At 36.8% G+C, this 23440-nt stretch overlaps 1 protein-coding gene across 4 annotated transcripts in view; it reads left to right on the forward strand.

Annotated features, from left to right (window-relative positions):
• Positions 1-23440, forward strand: part of Prkaa1 (protein kinase AMP-activated catalytic subunit alpha 1) — a 42388-nt gene that overhangs the window by 13295 nt on the left and 5653 nt on the right. For 3 of the 4 annotated variants that reach the window (XM_074077551.1, XM_074077552.1, XM_020178313.2), the window contains exons 2-6: positions 12970-13111; positions 14787-14880; positions 18828-18972; positions 20724-20811; positions 21927-22151. In XM_074077551.1, coding sequence (XP_073933652.1) covers positions 14821-14880; positions 18828-18972; positions 20724-20811; positions 21927-22151 — 518 coding nt within the window. In that variant the 5' untranslated portion in view covers positions 12970-13111; positions 14787-14820. The remainder of the gene's footprint in view (positions 1-12969; positions 13112-14786; positions 14881-18827; positions 18973-20723; positions 20812-21926; positions 22152-23440) is intronic. The other variant, XM_074077553.1, reaches the window with a different exon arrangement.

Genomic DNA, 23440 nt, shown 5'->3' on the forward strand with positions numbered 1-23440 from the left:
TCAGGCCCCCAAGTGCTGGGATTAGAGGTGTCCTTTCCAGGTTGTTGGTTTTTTTTTTTCTTTTTGAAAAAAAGAACTCAGGGCATACAACTTGAGCCACTCTATCAGCCCTTTTTTTGTGATGCCCTGGCTGTAGTGGAACCCTGATCCTCCTGATCTCTGCTTCCTGAGTAGCTAGATTACATGTGTGAGCCACTCAGTGCCTGGCTCCTTTTCAGTTTTTATTTAATTTTAGCTATGCTGTTTCTTGTTAGCAATTATAAAGTACTTTTAAATTCACAGGTGTTTGTAAGAAACGCATTTTAATGCTCCTAAAAATAGTGATAAGATCTTGATGACCTTACTCTTCTGAGAGTTCTGCGTTGATAATGGTATTCACCATTCCCCTGATAGAGACCCAAGTGGAGTCAGATATCTTTCTGTATTTGGTAAATGGCTTTGGCTCAGCAGATTGGAAGGGAAGAAGAGATTTTTCATTTTCTGGATTTGATCTTTGATGTTGTTGTGATGTGAATTTCTCCAATGACTCTGCTTTTTCCTTAACCTTCACTTCTCCACCCACACGTTCCTTCTTGAAATACTATACTGTGTCTGAATCAGCACCTCTCCAGATATAGAAGGCCAGATATTAGTTAAAGAATCAGAGGTTTCATGATTATGATTAAATTTGCTCATAAACATATTAATTGATGTTGGTCAAAAATTTTCAACCCGTTCACTTCTTTTGTTTCTTTTTGAAAGAGGGCCTCTGTGTAGGTCAGGCTGACCTTGAGCTGGTTAGTGATCTTTCTGCCTCAACCTCAAGCACTGAGATTGTAGGCAACCCATTACCACTCGCTACTTCAGCCAGTTCATTTTTATGTTGATAAAACAGTTGAAATTGTTTTTGCCAGCAAGTAATATCCAATTCTTCCCATGGCCCTCTTTCCATAGCCAGGAAGCTCAGTCTAGTTCTTATTAATCTCATTGGCTCATCCATTCCCAGAGGCCAGGGAAACCATATGCCAGTTAAATTAGGCACTAGAAATAGAGATGGGATTACTCTTGGAAGAATGTAAACTACCATTGATTATGGGTGTGTGTATGGTGGGGGGGAGCATCTTTTTCTGAAGTACTTGGATAATGGAGTGTACAGCAGGGTAGACACCTCCAAAGAGATGGGTATTGTTAGGGTTGGAGAGAGAATGGGAAATGTGAATGCTCAGTGAGCAGGCAAAAATAGACACTTGAGTGGTAATGTAGCTAACTAACACTAGCCTTAGTTTGACAAGAATTCTTATAAATAATAGGATTGGCCATATATTTTAGTTGAGACAATTGGAATAGAGCTTTAAAAATTATTGTACACATTGTTAAATTTAGCACAGAAAAATAATATAACAAAAAATGTGACAGTGATATACAGAATAATTCTCAATATGATATGCCATACTTTTAGGTGATTTAATTTGTTGGGGAAGGGGGTGTAAATTTGTAATTATTATTTGATTGTTAAGAGGGTAATAAGAAATTTGGTTACTTAATGACAGCTTTTTTTTTTTTTTTTTTTTTGGTGGGACTGGGGTTTGAACTGAGCTTTGTGCTTGCAATGGGGCTGCTCTACCACTTGAGCCACTCCTCCCTCCAGTCCTTAATGACAGCATTTTGAGGGAAAGTTTAAATAGAAAACTAGGGTTAGTTTGGGATTATATGTGAATTATTATTTCACGAGGTTTTTTTTTTTTTCCTGGTTGTCAAGATGTTAGTCTCTACTCCCTTGCAGAGTTTGCCCCCTCCACACTCACCCCCATGAAAGCTTGGATGAACAAAGAGTTACACTACTATAATAGTAAGTGGCAGTGTTTGTGTGCTTCTGTATGTATAGTGTGTCTCTTTAAGAATACACAATGACCTGATACAGTAGTTGCTCAAGGCAGGGAAACTAGATAGCAGGGGGTGTTGTGCATATGTATATTATTTTGATTTTTTAATTTGTGTGCAGGGTAGTCATGTTTTCAACCTATATAAAATTAAATTTACAAAAATAAGCATGAGAAATAATGTTACAATTTTTTTATGGATTCATACTTATGTAATAAAAAATATGTAAACATGTAGGAAAGAGGCACCAAATTCAGGATAGTGGTTATGGTCTGAGGAGAGATGAAAAAGGGAATCTGGGAGGAGTCATTTAGGGCTTCGGTTCTGTCCATCATGTTTTATTGCATAAGCTGATGGTTTGGGGCATTAAATGTTTTGTTAACAAACCAAAAAAAAGGTAGCTTTCTCAAATTTCCTTCTTTATAGTTTAAAGATCACCTCTCTCCAGGATTAAGCTATTTTCCTAACACTTTTAGCAGTGAAAATTTTAATTTTAGAATGGGAGTGAAATGGTTATGTGGCTAGGATACATTTAGATACTGCTATCCTTGTTGTGGTATCTCTAGCCTATGAAAATCCTTCCTTTCAAAGTATGATCTTGGATGTGAGGGCGATCTGGCTGCGACATCTGTCACCTCATTGATCGCCAGGGTTGATTCGGCTGATCTGGGTGGCTAGGCGGGTGTCCCCTTCCTCCCTCACCGCTCCATGTGCGTCCCTCCCGAAGCTGCGCGCTTGGTGGAAGAGGATGACCATCCCAGATAAAGGAGAACCGTTCTTCGGTCAAGGGTATACGAGTAGCTGTGCTCCCCTGCTAGAACCTCCAAACAAGCTCTCAAAGTATGATCTTGTTTCACTTCATAGTTACATGTCTGAGTATATTATTTGTTACAATGTTCTAAAATTAGACAAAGATCCCTTAGAAAGCAGTAACATAGTTGTTAGCTAATTTTTAGTTGATTAATCTGCTGTTCTTGTGAGACAGACATTGTCAGTGCTGGCAACCTTTGCTATGAGTGAGGAGCTCAAAAGTAACACTTTGGCATTCTCAAATGACAACAGTCTGATGAGTAAAGTTCTGAGCTTTGGAAAGAGGGGACCATCCCTCCCTCAGGAGTAAATATTCCTGACTGAGTCCAGGTACTACATTCACTGATTGACCTTGGAGCAGCTGTTATTTTGACTGCAACTGAGTTTACTCAGTGGAGAATCTTTAGCCCAGTTTTGAGAAAGCAGTTTTGCTTCTGATAATGTGCCAAAATTTTTTTTCCTTTTCCCTACATAGTGCTAGTGGGGTATAATGGCTAAGTTAAAAGACTTGGAGTCAGAGACCTGTCTGCTATTGATTACAATAGCTGTACTTTGACAAACTACAAATTTGCTTAGAGGTTCAATTTTCATTATCTGTAAAATGAGATATCTGCATCATAGGTTTATTGTGAAGGCTGAATATGACAGTGAGGGTGTTTCTTAAGCTCTAAAATGCTATATTTTTAAAGGTACTATGCTATGGAAATTTTAGTATGGAAAGTATGTTGATAATTGGGTTCAAGGTAAATATTTTTGTTTCTGTAAGTAAGGATCATGGAACAGATTATAATTTGATGGCCTTAAATTACTAAAGTTTTGCTGGACTTGAAAGGGGAAGAATAGGTAAATTGGAGGGATTAGTGTCTACTGTGAAAGAGAAGACATTTTAGAGTCATCAATGTTGAGGCAATGTTTCAAAGCCTTGGAGAAAATATATACAATTAGGATTGGGTACCCTCTTCCCCCATCTTTCTTGCTGCCTTAATGGTGTGTGTGAATGAATGTCCTGGCTGGTGCTCTCAAGAACATCCACCAGCCGAGTGCTGGGTTCACACCTGCAATCCCAGTTACTCAAGAGGGTGAGATCAGGAGGATTGTAGTTCAAGGCCAGCCCAGGCAAAGCGAGACCTGCATCATAATGGAAGAAAAGCTGGGCATGGTGGTACATGTCTGTTTACCTAGCTAGGTGGGGAGCCTAAAAGAGCTGGAAGCATGGCTCAAGTAGTAGTGATCCTGCCTAGCAAATGGGAAGCCTTGAGTTCTGACCTCAGTACCACCAAAGAAGGGACTGACTCCACATTTGTTGTACAACTCAGCCATCTAGAAAAATGGCAAAATAATCTGTTCCCATCCTATCAGTTTGGTTTTGTTGTACTGAGGGGAAATCCTGGGATTCTTTTTCTGGGGACATGATAAACACATACAAATAAAACATCTCAAAGGAAAAAAAAAGAAGAAAAGAAATTAGGGCATACCAAGTTTAACAAAGTTTAACAGGTTTCTTTATTATAGGACTTTGCAGAGCCTTTGCTTGTTAATAAACCCAGAGAGTCCCCATAAGGTAAAGTTCACTTCCTTTCCCAGATTTAAGAAGTTTCTTTCTGTGGAGAATCTCCAGTCCTCATGTTTTGTACAGCATACTTTGAAAATCTATTCTAATAATTTTAGTTTTATGACTTTTCTGTCCCATAAAAAGTAATTAGCACATTCGAAAAGGAGCTGTAGGAGCTGATTCCTGATCCACTGTGAAGGATGCGATGTAACTTCAAGAAAGCAAAATCGCAGGAGCTGGGACAGAATAGACTAGGAACAAGAGGTCCTCTGCAGCTAAGTAACTCCAGGATAGCACTGTGTGAGGGGACGGGGGAGGACCCTTGTTCATATAAACTGACCATGTTTGTCCTTGTCATCTCGTATAGTATGTTCCATTTAAGAAATCTTGGGCATATCTAGTACCATTTAGAAAGCTTGTTTTCAAAAAATTTTAGTTGGGTTAATTTTTTTTTAAACGTTGAATACTTTAGAAAATTCACTTTTAAATTCACTTTTAAATATATGTGTACTAGGGCTGCAATATCAAAGTGCTAAAAATTGGATGGCTTAAAACAACAGGAAATTATTTTCTCAGAGTCTGGAGGTTAGAAATCTGAACTCAAGAATGGGGTCAGCAGGGCCACATCCCTCTGAAGGCTCTAGTGGAAAATCTGTTCCTTGGGATTTTCAGCTTTTGGTGACTCCTGCTGTTGCTTGCACTGTGGTAGGGTAACTCCAGTCTCTGCTTCCATGTCACAAGGTGCCTTTGTTTTGTGTGCCTGTGTTCCCTCTTATAAGGGTACCACTCATTAGACAATGAGGCTCACCCTAAATCCAAGATGATTTCGTTTAGAGACCTTTAACGATATATTTCTTTTTTTTTTGCTCTAACCTTTTCTCTAGTACCTGTTCCCCTTTTCCTATTGGCCTCAGTTGCTTTAAGGTATCTGCTTTAGTTTCTCTGCATTAAGGGCAACAAGTGCTAGCTAATTTTTAAGGTGTCTTACCTATCCTCACCCCTCCCTTGTGTGCTCTCGCTTTTATCATGTGCTCATAGTCCAATCCCCTTGTTGTGTTTGCCCTTGATCTAATGTCCACATATGAGGGAGAACATACGATTTTTGGTCTTTTGGGCCAGGCTAACCTCACTCAGAATGATGTTCTCCAATTCCATCCATTTACCAGCGAATGATAACATTTCGTTCTTCTTCATGGCTGCATAAAATTCCATTGTGTATAGATACCACATTTTCTTAATCCATTCATCAGTGCTGGGGCATCTTGGCTGTTTCCATAACTTGGCTATTGTGAATAGTGCTACAATAAACATGGGTGTGCAGGTGCCTCTGGAGTAATCTGTGTCACAGTCTTTCTAAAAACCTATTTCCAAATAAGATGACATCCTGAGGTCCTAGGTTGACATAGATTTTTGGGGAGGTGGTACACTCGTCAACTCATTACACTCATTGTTAGGGTTTTTTTTGTTTTGTTTTCTAATTTGTTATTTTTACATTTACTTAATTACATGTGTATACATTATTTAGGCCACATTCCCCTCCCACCCCCATCCCCCAAAAAATGTTCCAGGCAAAACCTGTTCTGCCCTCTTCTCCAATTTTGTTGGAGAGAAAACATAAGAGATAATAAAAACAGCATTTTTGCTACTTTGAGATAAAGATAGCTGTAGTGAGAGATACTAGTGTTGCTTCCATGCACTTGTGTACTGCAACCCACATTGATTAATCTCTGCCAGACCTCTTCACTACTTCCTGGTCCTCTTCCCATAGTTTAAGATTACTTTATTTGCTCCTCTACAGTGAGCCCATCAACCACATTCAAGTTTTAGTTTTCCTTCCCTTTCCCTATTCCTCCTGTATGCAGTCTCCCCTTAGTGTGTGACCCACGTCCAATAATATTACTGCATTTGTTGTAGGTCTATAATCCATATATGAGGGAGAACATGTGAATTTTGGTTTTCTGACCCTAACTAACTTTGCTTAAGATGATGTTCTCCTGTTCCATCCATTTATTTGTGAATGGCAAAATTTCGTTCTTCTTTGTGGCTGAATAAAATTCCATTGTGTATAAATATCCCATTTTCTTAATCCATTCATTAGTAGTGGGACATTTTGGCTGTTCCCATAGTTTGGCTATTGTAAATAGTGCTGCAATAAACATGGGTGTGCAGGTGACTTTGTAATAACCTGAATTGCATTCCTTTGGATATATCCCTGGGAGTGGTATTGCTGGATCATATGGCAGATCTATGTTTAGTTTTTTAAGAAGCCTCCATATTGTTTTCCATAGTGGTTGTACTAGTTTACATTCACACCAGTAGTGTGTGAGGGTTCCTTCCTCCCCCACCCCCATCCTGGCCAACATTTGTTGGTGGTGTTCTTGATGGTAGCAGTTGTACACTGTTTCGTGTTGTAAGTTTCTTTTCTCTTTCTTAAGTTTGCTTTCTCTCTTTTGTATTACTTCAGTTTTGGGGCAGTTTTTAAATTGGTGTGAGAGAATACATTACTAAAATGTTTTCATTGTATCTTGTCTTAGGATTTTGAAATTGATAAGAGGTAAGTTTTCAGTGGCTTTTTGTTGTTTTTTTGTTTTCTTTTTTTGGAGGTACTGGAGTTTGAACCCACATCTTAGAATCTTGTATTTGAGCCATGCCCCCAGTCCTTAGATTCATGTTCTGGTATAGGAAAATGACCAAATGAAAGCATGAGTTTCTAGAATAATTATTACTGATGTGTAGGAATTCAATCTTTTCAAAACTACAGGACTGTAAATTAAGAACTGTGATATGTTTAACAGGGTCTCACTTGTAGTGTAGGCTGGCTTAGAACTCAAGATACTCCTCCCTCAGCCTCTCAAGTTTCAGGATTTCAGATGTCTATTACCATGTTCAGCTTTTACTGAAAGGATGTATATAAGATTATTATACCACATAGTGTCTAGTTTTTGTGGTACTAGAGAAGGAACTCTGGACTCTACCACTTAAGCCACATCCCTAGCACTATGCTGTCATCTTGAGGGTATCTTTTAAAAACAATTTGTCATATTTCAGCTCCTTTTTTTGGCAAAAGCATGAATTTTTGAGGCATATCTGAGTTGAAGTTCTGGCTTTGCACTCAGTAACAGTGTACTTTTGCACAAGTTGTTTTTAATCTCTGTGCTTCAGTTTCCTGTGAACTGTTGCTAATAATACCAATCTTTCAAGGTTGGTGAGAGTTAAGAATATGTTTGGGTACAAAGTGGGTATGCCACAATTATTAACTAGTAAGAAAATACATTTAGTTATATTACACTTTATAAATCAGCTAGGTTTATGTTATAAAAAATTGTATTTACTTGAAAAGCCTTTTCTTAATTTCAACTCAAGTCAAATGAACCATTCTTCTACCTATGACTAAAGAACTATTGCTGTAATTTTTAGGTAGTAGGTGAAATCACTGGAAAGAACTGGTGCTATATGGATATATGTGTAACAGTAGTCTGTTGAATATTAACCAAAGTGAGGAAATGAGTTGAACTTTGAAAACTAAAATCTCATGAGTGGTGGTAGGGGTGGTGGAACAGATTGGTGGATTGAAGTTTATAGAGATGGGAGCTAGATATGTCAAAATGACAGCTATTATTTACTTAGTTCCCACTATGCGCCTGGACAAAAGAAGGCCATTTAAGTGAATAGAAAGCACAAGTTCAAGAGCTGAGATAAAAGTGGTTGTTCCCTGGGTGCTGGTGGCTCATGCCTATAATCCTAGCTACTCGGGAGGCAGAGATCAGGAGGGTTGCAGTTTGAAGCCAGCCCTGGTTTTGGAAGACCCTATCTTGAAAAAATCCATTACAAAAAAGGCTGGTGGAGAGGCACAAGTGTAGAGTGCCTGCCTAGAAAGTGGGAAGGCCAGAGTTCAAACTCCAGTACCACAAAAAAAAAGGCCGGTCAGGGATTGTAAAAAAATAACTCAGGGCTATTTAGATAGGGATGGGGGACTGGTCTGAAAACAGTGGAAAATAACTAACTAAATACTAATAGCACTATTTATTTGTTGATCATTTACTATGTGCTGGGTACTGTTGAAAGTGATTTACAGACACTAATATGTCACCCTTACAGAGTATGCATTATTATTTTTACAGATGAGTCAATGGTTGAAATATTTTAACTTGCCCAAGTCAGATATCTAGTAAGTACCTTCAAACAGAATGAAACCTGGGACTACAAAATCTATGCTTTGTATACAAACTGCCTTCTCATGTGAAAGCGGGATTGGGTGTCCAACCCTACTCTTGAGAATGATGAATCTGTTAACACCAAGTACTGTTTTTTACCTCTTTGGAATTTTTTTAATTGAGAAGAATATAAATAGCAAAATTTGGAAAAAAAATTCCTATGGAAGAGCTATTTTTAGTTCAGCATGCTATTTTCATGTATATTATTTTTGTGTAGCTGGAAAATATGAAAGCATGCGTAATTTTTGTTTACTCTTTTCTTCATGTTAGCAAGAATATTTTCCAGACTTCCTGTAAAAGTCTTATGTTAGAATAACAATATAATAAACTGTTCTTTGGAATTGGCCATTTAGGTGTTTGCAGTCTTCTGTTCCTTTTTTGAGGTGATTACTGGGGTTTGATCTCAGGGCCGCAAACTTTCTAGGTAGGTGCTTTACCACTTGAGTCATCCTGCCAACCTCAGTCTTTTGTTTTTACATAGTATACTGTAATCAATAAATAAGCAGTGATGCACAATTTTCCCTATTCTAAGATAAATTCCTAGAAGGAGAGGTACACATTTTTGTTTTAAATGTAATACCTCCTTTAATGCTTTCCTAAAGCATTGGTTGCCCTGTGTTTCCTTAAAATGTTTTATTAGTATACTCAACCATGAAAAGGGAATTAGATTTATTCCACCAAAAAAAATTGTCATGCTAATTTTCTGTTAAACAGAAACATCTGCCCCACCCCCCCCCTTTTTTTTTTTTTTTCTATACTGGGGCTTGAACTTAGGGCCTACACCTTGAGCCACTTCACTTGCCCATTTTTGTGGAGGGTTTTTTTGAGGTAGGGTCTCGAGAACTGTTTGCCTGGGTTGGCTTTGAACCGTGATCCTCCTGATCTCTGCCTCTTGAGTAGCTTGGATTACAGTTGTGAGCCACCAGTACCCAGCTATTATGCCTTTTTGTTTAGTTCTTAATGTCTTGTGTGTGTGTGTGAATTCAAATGCTTGCTTTATAGTAGCTAAAAAGGTACCTTCCCTCATTTAGTCACTGTCATCAATTTTTGTTTTAGTTATATTTTTGTGATTTCCTGTATAGTTTTGTAAGTTAAGAAGTTGTATCTTTATACTTCTAATTTTATAGTTTCTACATTAGGAGGTTTTTTTTTTTTTTGTGGTACTGGAGTCTGGACTCAGGGCCTCGTACTTGCTAGGCAGGAGCTCAACACTTGATCTGTGCCCCTAGCCTATTAATTATTTTATAGTTTCATGAAATGCTCAAGTATTAGGAAGAAGTTTCATGGTATAGTTGACTGGTTGTTGATTTCATTTTGTTTACTCTGCCATCTTTTTTTGAGGGGAGGGGACTTTTATTATTTACATGTAGAGTACTATTCTCATTACTCAAGAAATGAATTACATACTTGATTCCCTATCCTTGATTATCCTTTCCCTCTTCCCTCTTATTCTTGCTAATTTCTTCCTCAGTTTTGGTATCTATTCCATAACATTTTGTCACATTGTTGTTGCATCTTACTGCTCTCTAAATGATGTTAATTGTTCTGTAAAATTCTTGTTTTGTTCACTTTTTTTTTTTTCCTTCTTCAGTACTGAGTATTGAACTTGGGGCCCCCTGCTTGGTAGGGAAGCACTCTGCCACTCCATCCACATCCCCAGTCCTTTTACTTTTTTTTTTTTTTTTAAATTGCGGTACTAGGGTTTGAACTCAGGACTTCATATTTAGCTAGGTGGGCACTCTACTGTGTGAGCCACTCCGCCTTGTTGGGTATTTTTGAGATAAGGTCTCACAAGGTATTTGCCCAGGCTGGCTTCAAACCACGAGCCTCCTGATCTCTGTGGCTAACATTACAGGTGTGAGTCACCAGCACATTTTGCTTTTAATTTGCTTTTCACCTACGGATCCCCTAACTTTGCTTGACCTGGCCCCAAATCGTGATCCACCTGTCTCTGCCTTCTGAGTAACTAGGCATATAGGCATCTGCCACCATTCCTGGCATAAGACTCTTGCTGTGTTTTTCAGTATCCTGTATTCCTTTAATATTTTTTCCTAAAACATTCATGCATTTTTAGGTGCGTTTAATGTCTTATTCATTTATATTCTACCTTTTTTTTTTTTTAATTTGGTTGTACTGGGGTTTGAACTTAGGGCCACATGCTTGCTAGGCAGGTGCTCTACCACTTCAGCCACTTATTAGTCCTATTTTTGTGTTGGGCATTTTCGAGATAGGGTCTCACAAACTGTTTTCTTGGATGGCTTCAAACCGCAATTCTCCTGATCTCTGCTTCCTTCATAGCTAAGATTACAAGCATGAGCTTGGTTTTTTTTCTTTTTTTTTAAACTTTGGATTATCTGCAGAGACCAGCGACCAAGTTATTTTGTTTTGTCTTCTTTGAGACAGTGTCTCTGTATACAGCCCAGGCTGACCTCGAACTTGTGATACTCCATTTTAGCCTGCCTAGCACATGCACCACACTTCTTGCACATAGTGCAAATGTCCCAGGTTGCTTTTGATTGTATTGTTTTTCCTATAACTGGAATATAGGAGAAGCTTAGTACGTAATCATGAGTGAATTTCAAAGAATGTTCTGAATCTCCTATCCTATTTTCTTATTTAATGCAGAGGATATGCCTGCAGTGGTTTCTTAAGGTTAATTGGGGTTGATATTTAGTTGAACAGAGTTAGTAGGAGAACGATTTGTGACAAATTAAGAGTTTAAGCCCAAATGGATTCTGTTTTAGTATTCTTTCCAGGTCTGAGTCTGCTAGTAAGTAGTATTCAGTTTTGTTCTGTTTTAGTTGTGTAGCTAATGGGAAAAGATTCCTACTAAGCCAGAGCTTGAAAATCTTGAGGTTACTTGGGACAGATGAGATTAGTATCTGCCTTAGGTGTCATAAACTAGTTCTCAGAAAGAATACTTCCCAAATCAGGATAGAACACAGTGTTCTGTACTCAGTCACATCTAATTGGTCTTCTAATTTCTTACTAGAAATTAGAATATGCTTGATTTCTACACTTCATTTCAGCTGTGGTTATTGATTTTTCTTCCTTTCTTCCGTATACCTTTTTCTTTACACTTCCAGCTGCTCTCAAGATTTCCAAGCTCTGGCTTGCTAATGTAATGTAAAGTCCTTATTCTGTACTTTTATACTTCTGACTGTGTAAAAACCATTTGCTAAGCCTATATTATTTGCTAAGCAAACAGACTATGATTTGTTTCTTATAGAACTTTAAATTTTTTTCTAGGCTTAATAAATGAGTTACCTCATTTTTTTTCCCATTTTCTTTGACCCTAAGGCTACATTTCCCACATCTTCTAGCACCTTTTAAAAATCTCAGTACCACATTCCATAAGATATTTGATGCAACTTGCCAGCCTCTGCCAGATAACTCTGTTGGATCCTCTGTTTCTTTCCTATTTAGACTTGTTGCCTTCTAGACCTTCAACACATCATTTACCTGTAACTTAATCATCATTTTGGGGATTCTCTTAATTTTCCTCCCATATTGGATCCCTTCTTAACAAGATTCCATGTCATCTTTTTTTGATTCCCTTCCTAATTTTTATGGACTACATATTCCCCAAAAGATTCTTGAGAAAGGGCACACAAAGGTTAAATTTTTAGAGACTTTCCCTCAATGATAATATCTAAATTTTACTGTCACCATGGATCATCTGGATGAGCATAGCATTGGAAATTGAAAGATAAAATTGCTTTTTTATTGTTGTTTTTGGTAGGACTGGGGTTTGAACTCAGGGCTTCATGCTTACAAAGCAGGTGCTCTACTACTTGAGGCACACCTCTAGTCCATTTTGCTCTGGTTATTTTAGAAATGGGGTCTCATGAACTATTTGCTCAGGCTGGCCTCAAATGTCAATCCTCCTGATCTCAGTTTTCCAAGTAGCTGGGATTATAGATGTAAGCTACCGGCACCCAGCTCTCACTTTTTTTTTTTAAACTTAATATTTGAAAACAGTGACCACATGCCCATGAACCAAAATTGAAAAGGCACAGGGGCTTAGCTATGATAGGGAGAATTTGTCTACAGAATGAGGGGGATGATGGGACCTTTTTTTTGCGGTACTGGGGTTTGAACTCAGGGCTTCATGCTTCTAGGCAGGTGTTCTACCACTTGAGCCACTTCTCCAGTCAATAGAACTGTTCTTTATCATATAATGAGAATGGTATTTACACCAATTTTTACATATGTTGAAATCTATAAAAGTATATACCAAAGATAATGTTTAATTTATATGCATGATAGTTTAAAAACTGAAAATCAAAAGAATAAAAGTATATAAAGGTATACAGCAAAAAGGAAATTTCTTTTCCTTCTCTCTCCCAAATCCTTTCATCTTTCCTTTCTTGAAGAAACCACAGTTCCTCATGTATTCCCCTAACCAGCCACTCTTAAGCATCTAAACCTGTAGGGGTATAATTGGATAAAAGAGAAAAAAAGCCATAAATCTGCTAAAGTATTTTCTGAGGATGCTACTGTACTGATTTTTTAAAATTGTTTTTCTTATAGTTGGCAAACATGAATTGACTGGGCATAAAGTTGCCGTGAAGATTCTCAATCGGCAGAAGATTCGAAGCCTTGATGTGGTAGGAAAAATCCGCAGAGAAATTCAGAACCTCAAGCTTTTCAGGCATCCTCATATAATTAAACTGTAAGTTCATTTATATTAATAATGGTCTGGTCATCTTTTTATCCATTGTCTTAACTGACTTAATTTGACAAGTGAGAAAGAGGACTGACGTTTTTCCTGTTTCCTGAGGGTTTTGAAAAGCTGTTTCCTGTTCATGTATTTATCTAACCCCATTCATTGTCAGTTATGCCTGTCTTCATGTTTTAACCTTGTGCATATTACTGTTGTTTTTCTCATTTGTTCCTGTTTTCTGGACAGGTGTCCTTTTGATAGATAATGTTCAGGGCTGTGTGCTGTAGAACCCACAAGTGATTTGCTAGTAAAAATTCTCGGTATGCATGAGTCCCTGGCATCCATCCCCAGTGCTGGAGAAGAAGAAGAAAAAAAGGCAAAACATTCTCCACTTCCAAATTTTCACATGTTGTTAACTAGCCTCACTAGAGACAATACAATAGAATGGGTTTTCTTCCCCCCATACTGTTTATGTCTGATCTACAAATAACAAAATTTCAGATACTTAACATTTTAAAAGGCAGTAATCTTACTCATGTTTACTGTTTATGCCAGTTGCAGGTTGTACACTTATTTATTACTCAGCTCTTAACTTTATATGTAGGCTATACTTTAAAGCTGCTTAGACTTTTCTGTTGAACTGGCTGACTCAAAATTTGTTTCAGCCTCACATCTTTTCTAAGTGATTTTAAATACCATCCATATGCAGATGACTCTTAAATAGACATTTCTTGCTTTGAAACCTTTTCTCTGAACTCATCTCTTATGCCTACTGCCTTACTTTATATTTCCATGTGGAGGTCCTTGAGTCATTTCAAGCTGTACCTGGTCAAATCTCATCTTCTCTTTGTTACCCTCTCAAACCCGCTCTTCCCCCAGTTTTCACCATTGCACTTAATAGCCAGCTACCCTTAGGAGCCATCCTTCTCTGTTTCTTTCACTTCCTACCATCCCCTGCATCTCTGCCTTCATACGTATCTCTGATTTGACTGCTTCTCAGTGCTTTAGCACCATCAGATTGGTCTGAGCCACCACCCCCATCCCTCTCACAAACCTCTGCATCAGTCTTGGTTTCTGCCTTTACCATCAGTCAGTTCTTCACACTGCTACCACTTACCTTTTAATATGCCAGATCACATAACTACTCTGCTAAAAACCTTTGGTAGCTTTTATCTTCATTTGAGTAAAAGTCAAAGCCTGTTCTTGGCTTGTAAAGTTCTGTGTTCTTTGGCCTCCAGTTACAGCTTTGACTGCACATCCCGTTTCTCTCCCAGCTTACTTTGCTTTTGCCTTACCATTCCTCATGCGAGCCACGAAGGCTTCTAGCTGGGTCCTTTGCACTTGCTGTTCTCTTGCCTGGTTCCCTTTCTTCCCAGATAGTGGCATATTTTGCTTTCTTCCTTCCTTCAGGTAATGCTCAAATGTTACTTTATTTTACTAGAGGTCTTCCTTGAATACTATGTAGAAGAGATTATTTCTCTTCATAGCATGTTCTACCACTTAAGACACTGCTTGCTTATTTAGTGTCTGTTTCTTGGCTCCAGGCACATAAACATCATGAAAATAGAAAATTTGTTTTGTTCCCTAGCACAGTACCTGGTATGTTATAGGTGCTTAGTAAATATTTATTGAATGAATGAATATACATGTTTTCATATTAGTAGATAATGTTTTCTCTCACCAGGTACCAGGTCATCAGTACACCATCTGATATTTTCATGGTGATGGAATATGTCTCAGGAGGAGAGCTATTTGATTATATCTGTAAAAATGGAAGGGTAAGCAGTTCTGATTTAATCCTGTACATATTTCTTTTTTCCCCTTATCCCTTATTAGCATCAAAATATCAGAAAGTAGTTTTAAGAGGTCTACTAAATAACCAGTTGCCTTAGTCATGTGCTTTGTTTAGAAACATAGGCTAATTAGAGCTAGAGAAGACCTTAAAGATGATCTCTTTAGCTGACTTATACAAATGTGGATATTGAGCCTCACAGTTTATATAGTAGCTCAAGGTCACATGATATATTAATGACAGGATTGGATTGAGACCCCAGAACTCATAATCCTCAAATTTAAGCTTTTGAGGTATAAAATATTTTCTTATTGTTGTTGGTACTGGGGGCTGAACCAACTAGCTCTAGCACTTGAGCCACTCTGTCAGCCCTTTTCTGTGTTGGGTATTTTTGAGATATCGTCTCACAAACTGTTTGCCTGGGCTGGTTTCAAACCATGATCTCTGCCTCCTGAGTAGCTAGGATTACAAGCATGAGTCACTGACACGTGGCTACAAAGTATATTATTAAATATAGTATATTATATTTAAGGTTGAACTTGCTGGTCAATCCTAGCCACTTTTAAATTGCGTTCATTTTTTGGTTTCAGAAATCTGATTGATATACCTGGAGTAGTAAGAGCAGGCTCCATGAAGGAGATAGGAATTATACTTAAAAATTTAGAGCTGGAAGGAACTTTAGGAGACATTTTGAGCAGTACCTTAAGTTACAGTTAAAAAACTGAATGTGGCCCCTTGCCCATACTTGTTCTTATACCCAGGTTATCTGGTATATAAAAGCCCCTTTCTGAAAGATCTGTGTGTAGCACCAAAAAAATAATTTTTCACACTGTCAATCTAAAGTTATTTATATTACCCATTCTATATAGCATATCTGTTTACTTTAATCAAAGTCAAACTCATTAACCAAATTAATTTTAATTTTACTGTGTCTTAACGTGGTTCATTTCTATTTCAGATATTCCTCTTTTCACCTGGCCCTGTTCTCACCCCCTAAAAAAACCCCTCTGCCTTTCTTGGGTAAATAGGCACAAGTCGAACTAATACCATTTTCTTACCTTTTTCTTCATTTCTTGGTCATTTTGTTCTGCATTGTAGGAATTTCCTTAATTTCACCCTTTGAATATTAAAATCTGCTCCCATATATTTCAGAGGTCTTATTTTCTGAAATTTTCCTTTCTTTGAACAGTTTGTTTTGTTCCATAGATACGATAACCTAATTTGGTTGAGGATGACTTTTTTTTGTTTGTTTGTTTTTTGGTCCTTGTACTATTGCTATACCTTCTGTGCTTTCTGCTTACCTTTTTTTCTGTTCATTTTTTTTTTCTCTGTCTTTTGCGTGTGACTCTTTCTCAGATATCTGGTGATTCTTGGTTCTTGGTTGTGTACTTATATTTAAGAGTGAAGTGCTAAATGCCAAACTCGTATGGGTAGAGAAGTTATTGATTGGTGGGTCTTCCCATAGGTTGAATTGTTGGAGACCTGTCCATTTTGTTAGGGTATATTGCTTGTCAATATTAACAAGTAGTTTTTCTTGGATCTGATATTTGCTGTACAATAAACCATCCAGTTTTCTTGAAGGTAATAGTTTAGATGCTGGGGCAGCAAGACCTGGGTTGGGAAGATGGCTGCTAATCTCTCTGGTTAGTGTGTTGATTTTCACTTAACCCACATTTTCCTCACAGTGCCTCATTTCTGCCTTAGTGTCCTTGAGAACAGAGCAGGTTCTGTCTTAGTAGAATAAACTACAGATCTTATTCCCTAGTAGGAGTGAGTTAAAACGCTCCTTACTTCAACAACTTGTCCTATTTTCAGCCCACTCTTCACTTGTGCCTTCAAAAGTTCCCGAAGCTTCCAATTTCTAAGACGTTTTGGAGATCTGTGTGCAGATGAGTTTATTTGGTTTCCAGCCCCATAGGCTTAGGATTCACCTTTCTCTTGTTAAGTCTTTATCTGCTGTCCAGCATGATATTTTCTCTTGTTGACTCTTGCTTATCTCTTGATGTTTTTGTCTTTATATGCTTCTTTTATTGCTGATGTCATTTTAATAATATTGTAAGGAGTGGCGAAAGAATCAGCCTGTGATGTTTAACTGGAAATGTGCTTTGACTTTTCTAGTCTACTTTTATAGAGGTCTCCTTACATCTTTTGTATATATTTTTGTGGGTATAGTAGTTTTCATTTTTGTAGTCTACCTGTTTTACCTCTTATATTTCGTTTAATCAATTAAAATTTTTTTCATATTTTCAACAGTTATTCTTTTTTTCCCATAAACCTTCATTTGAAGAAATGAAGGTGTTACATTACTAAAATATTAGTACTTTGTTTTCTAGAGGAAGAGGGTATCTTATAGATTTCAGCAGTGGTTTTAATTTTGCTTTCTAAAGAAATTACTGTTTTGTCTTTTTTCTCATATTATCGATGCCATTTGTGGTGTGGAATTCTGGTTTTAGAATGCTAATTCCTGACCTGTTAGAGGGTAGCACATGAGAGTTCTTTGCCTAGAGGATTAATAGCTCATTTATTAAATATGACTTCTTAGAAGCAGGTGTGTGCTCCCCCATGTGGTTATCACTTGTTTGGAGAAAGCATCATAAATAAGAAAAAATGGAAAGAGAAGTTTTTAAAGAAGATTGTTGAAAAGGTAGTTGCAGTAAGCATACCAAATATGAATGCTTTTATATTTTATAAGATGAATTAAGTTTTTGGTTTGTTAAAATTAAAAAATATTTTATTTCAGAACATAATATGGTTGCTTGTAATTCATTAGCAGTGCTTAAATGTTAACTTCCTCATCATGTAAAAGTATCCACCATCTCATCAGCGCTTTCTGTACTCTTACTCTGCCTGTGCTTTTCTTCTTTCCCTTTTTTTTTTAAATTATCATCATTTTGTTGTACTGAGGGCACATTGTGACAGTTACAAAAGTTATTACAATATATCATAGTTTTGAATTCACCTCCTCCATCATCTCCTTTATCGCCTCTCCCCCCATTCCTGGAATAGTTTCAGCAGTTGTCATTTTTCCATTTTCAGACATGAGTACACAATATTTCCACCACACTTACGCTCTGTTACCCTTTCCTTATATCCTTCCACCTCCCACTGGTACCAACCACCAGACAGGACCCGTTTTACTGTTTCATCTTTTGTCCTTTGTTTTTGAACAAAGACGTTTTTATTTGTTTAAGATACCTGTATAGGGAGTTTCACCAAGACATTTCCATGTATGTATGTATGTATGTATGTATGATAACCTGAATTGGTTCATGCCCTCCATTTTTCTCCTTTCTACCTTAGTCCCCTTTTTATGGTGACTTCAAAGCATTTAAAAATTCCGTATTAAGTATTGTATTCTTTTTTTATTCAAAGCACTATCTCCTTGATGTTATTTTTTTATTGCCTTGTTTTTGTCAACTAGATTAGAACCTTTTTTTTTTTTTTTTGGCAGTACTGGGGTTTGAACTCAGGGCCTCATGCTTGGTAGGCAGGCAGTCTACCACTTTAGACACTCTTCTTCAGGGCCTTTGTTTTATTCATTTCTGTATCATGAATATTTACAGCTATATATAGCACAATAAATATTTGTTAAAGGAATGAAGGATTAAATATTTCTAATTTATAGGAGAAAACATGCCTAACTTTACGTAGAAATTGAAGCTAGTAGAAGTAGCTCATGAGCTAAAAAAGGCAAGCTGTTAAATGTAGTCCAGGTAAATGATAGGATTAGAAAGTGGGGTTGCTGTGTCAAGGTCTGAGATCTCTTAGAACCTGTTTTATGCTGTGTGTATCTCTTCCTTATTTCAAAAGTGTCTCACAAATGAGGTTCATCTGGAAGGTTTCATGCATTTTGACAGTTTATAGTTTGGAGGATTACAGGTAGGAGAATTTCTTGAAAGACACTCTTTTAAGATATTTTTCTACTTTTCTTAGTTGGATGAAAAAGAAAGTCGACGTCTGTTCCAGCAAATCCTTTCTGGAGTGGATTACTGTCACAGGCACATGGTGGTTCATAGGGATTTGAAGCCTGAAAATGTCCTGCTTGATGCACACATGAATGCAAAGATAGCTGATTTTGGTAAGGATATTTGTGTATTTTATAGTTTCATATGTCATTATGTTTAATGGCTGTAAGTAGCATTCTCCAGATAGCTTTTATGTAATAGACTATCTTATTAGTCAGTGAACATACAGAAGAAGGAAGAAAATCTAAGCTATTCTCTTTTCTTAGCCTTATGTTTTTGAAATTGAATTACATGCTGGGTATGGTGGCACATGCCTGTAATCCTCTCACTGGGGAAGCTGAGGCAAGGAGATGGAGGATAGCCTCGGCTGCATAGCAAGGCCTTGCTCAAAAGCACACAAAATTGAGTTTTTTATAGAAGATACATAATTCAAGTTTAGCAGCATTAGAAAGATCACTGAACAGAGCCACCTATTTCCAGTATATTCTTTTAGTCAATTATGGAGAAAAAAGAAAGTGAGTGGGATAGAATTATTTTTAAAAATGAAAGCCAAAAGGTAAACTACATGAAAAAAAATTTTTTTAAATTAACATTTTAAATAACAGAAAATCTAATTTCACACTATAAAAACTTAAACTGTATGTCATTGTCCATGTTTTGAAACTGATGTTTAATGCTTATGAAAACTGAGGATACAGGGGTTTCATTAACACACAGCTTCTGATATATTTAAAATAAATAATAAATTATCCCCCCACCCCCCACAAAAAAAAAAACCCCAGAAAATCTAATTTTAGCATTTTAAGAAATAATTTAGAGGCAGGTATGGTTGTGCTTGTCTGTAATTTCAGCACTGAGGAGGCTCAAGCAGGATGATTTTGAGTTCAAGCCCAGCTTGGGTTTGAATAATCCCTGTCTCAAAAAATGATATAGTGCATTTGATTCAAGTACATTATATGCATGATGTAAATATCACAATGAAATTACTTCATGCAATTAATTTTTGCTAATAAAAAATAAAAAACTAATTTATTGTTAAAAGTGAATTTTTTGTTCATAAATATTTCCTATATAAATTGCTCTTTATTGTCTATGAAAATTGACATTAGTAAACCTAAGAGAAAAATGAATGTCTGAAACTCTCTTCTTTTGGCTGGCTTTAATTTAAATCAAAGGAAATTGTATATTTTCCTCCTTTTTTTTAAATTTTGGTGGGACTGGGGTTTGAACTCAGGGCTTCTTACTTGCAAAGTAGTCTTTCTACTGCTTGAGCCATACCTCCAATCCATTTTGCTCTGGTTAGTTTGGAGATGGGGGTCTTGGCAAATTATTTGCTTGGGGTGGTCTCAAACTGAAATACACCTGATTTCAGCCTTCCAAATAGCTTGGATTACAGGCAAGAGCCACTAGTGCCTGGCCCAAAGGTTTATTTTTGGAGTAAAATTGTAAGAGAATTTTTAGATTCAAAATTTCTCTGTTTTTGTTTTTAAAGAATCAGAACAGGGTTAGTAGAAACTTTGAATTTCAATCCTATTCATGTTTCAGAGTATTTTCCCTATCAATTTCTGTATTAATAAAACTTAGCTATGCCAAGTTTATTCCAGTAAGCAAATTAATCAATAGCTCAGTGAACCAATAGTTGTTAAGCTTTAACCGCACTAACTTTAAATGTTGAAACAGATTATGTGTTTTAGGGCATAATGGCCAGATATATGGGAATAAAGACTATGATTTTGGTGATTCAAGAAACAAAATAAATGACAATTTACTACTTTAATGCAAACTTAGTTGTATTGTTTAATGGAGTTTTGTTTATATTTTTGTCCTTGGGAAATCTTGAGTAGCTGTTTTTGTGCACTTTTAGGTCTTTCAAACATGATGTCAGATGGTGAATTTTTAAGAACAAGTTGTGGCTCACCCAACTATGCTGCACCAGAAGTAATTTCAGGAAGGTAGTATTTGACACCCTCCTGCCCTTAATGCATTTGTAATTGTCTTTTTCTCCTAGATTTTGTAAGACTATATAGTGTCATATTCTAGTGAAAGGAAAAAAAAAATACAAGACTTACTTTTTTTTTTTGGTACTGGGGCTTGAACTCAGGGCCTTCGTCTTGAGCCACTCCACCAGCCCAATTTTTTGTGATGGATTTTCTCGAGATAGGGTCTCACCAACTATTTGCCCTGTCTGGCTTGGAACCTCCATCCTTCTGATCTCTGCTTCCTGAGTAGCTAGAATTATAGGCATGAGCCACTGGCACCCGGCAAGACTTTCTTATCTGGAGATTTTCTATCTTAATAGAACATAAGTAGATAAGGTGAGAGACTCCATTTATAGAAGAGAATGTTGGTTGGCAAGTCAGCCTTATGTTTAAGTAGTTACAAGAGATTAGTTTGATTTTTTTCTTCTCCTGGTTGAAGAAATGGAAGGTTTTAAGTTAGTGAGTTTTGAAGGTAGGTGGGTAAGACACTTGAAAACTTGAATAACATAGAAGTATCTATAGTTAGAAAAGATTTAATATTTATTTAGATGAATTGAAACTATAAAAGGTAACTTTAATTTTTCAAATAGATTGCATTTTATAGTAGCTTTAGATTTTCTGATTTTAAAAAAGTGTTTTGGGAAGTTGGACTAAAGTATTGATAAATATATCAGACTTGCTGGATGTGGTGGTACACACCTATAATCCCTGTTCTTGGGAGGCTGAGGCAGGGTTGTGACTTAAAAGGGCATCCTTAGCTATATAGTGAGATCCTGTCTCAAAAAACAAAAGTCAGACTTCATTTTTGTTGAATCTTAATTCTTTAAATCTTTTAGAGACTGCAGTAATACTATGGCATTAAGATAATTGTATGTAATATGTAGAATGGCTATAAAATCGTATTCTGACTACTAAGTCTATCATTTTTACATTGCTCGTGTGTATACATTGTTTGGGTCACCTCCCTCCCCCCTCCCCTCCCCCACTACTAATTCTTTATGAGAGATCCATACTTGAAATTTTTGAGTAACTGATTGACTCGGACATTATTAATGATTATTGGATGCAATTGTTATTTCCTGTTACAGATTGTATGCAGGCCCAGAGGTAGATATATGGAGCAGCGGGGTGATTCTCTATGCTTTATTATGTGGAACCCTTCCATTCGATGATGACCATGTGCCAACTCTTTTTAAAAAGATATGTGATGGGATTTTTTATACCCCTCAGTATTTAAATCCTTCTGTGATTAGCCTTTTAAAACATATGCTGCAGGTGGATCCTATGAAGAGGGCCACAATAAAAGATATCAGGTAATCTGAGCTACTATATTTATTTCCTTTTGTTAACCTCAAGGAATGAGAAAACTTTAATTTGATGAATGTTGCATTTGTTTTTCATAGTAGTATACCTTGAATCACATGAAATTTAGGTTTGTGGCATTTTATATGATCCAGCCTAACAGTGTGAATAAGGCAGAAGTGATAACAAATGTGTTTCTCAAATTTCAGCGATCATTTCTCATGAAGACATAAAACTATTTCTTGTAAGCGTTGTTTTTCTACCATTAGTATTCCTGCTCTGCAACCCCCCTCCCCACCACATACACGCGTTCTAAAGGCTAGCCCTCTGCAATGGAAGAAGAAGGAAGAAAGAAAGTATGGGGATCTAGGAAACGTAAATAAGAAAGAACACATGAGGCTAGCAAGAGGAAGGGAGGATTATATATAAAACCTGAAGCTTGATTTTCTGCCATTTCTCCGTATGTTAAAAGACTAGCTTCTGGTGGTGAATAAAAAGACAAACATTCTCTAAAATAAACATTTAAGTGAGAAATGCTTCTGTTTTACTTTTTTTTTCTAGTTAAGCTAGAAAAACTGTACTATGAAAAGTGAGGCATGATGGGTCATGCTTGTCATTCCAGCACTCAGGAGGAAGGAGAGTTTAAGGCCAGCCTGTGTTACATAGTGAGATTTTGTCTCAACAAAACAAAACAACAACATATGACAATTTGGTGCATTCAGAGAAGCACTAAAAAGGGAAGGGAATAAAAGTCATTTTTATTTCTATTTTATTTTCACTTTTATAAAGTGTCCAGTGATAACCATTGTTCTTTTGGGTATTTTCCTCTCTTGGTTTTTCTAGCTTTAGCATAGTTTTGACATGGTTCAAGTAAAACATACTATTTTATATATGAAATTAAGAAATTGGAAAAGACATTCATTCAGAGCATGGCCTTTTGAGCCACAGAATTGGGCTGCAATCTGGCTCTTCCTCTTAACTGTCTTTGTGATATTGGGCAACTTCCTTGATCTTTTTGAACCTCAGTTCCTTCATTTAAAAGAAGGGGATGTTGTTATCTTCATAGAATAGTTTTGAGGATGAGGAGAGACTACATACATATAGCATAAAACCTAGCATATATATCATGAGGACTCAGTGAATGTTGCCAGCTATTTTTGTTGTAGATTCTTTTTTTTATTTTTACTTAACGTGAGGAAAGAATATAATGAAGCCACACTATGTTTTCTTTCTGAGCAGGAAATAAGCTGTACTTTGTCATTGTCATTTGTTCCAAAACTTTGAAAATTAGGGTAGACAT

This window comes from Castor canadensis, chromosome 6 (assembly GCF_047511655.1).
Source record: "Castor canadensis chromosome 6, mCasCan1.hap1v2, whole genome shotgun sequence".
NCBI lineage: Eukaryota > Metazoa > Chordata > Mammalia > Rodentia > Castoridae > Castor > Castor canadensis.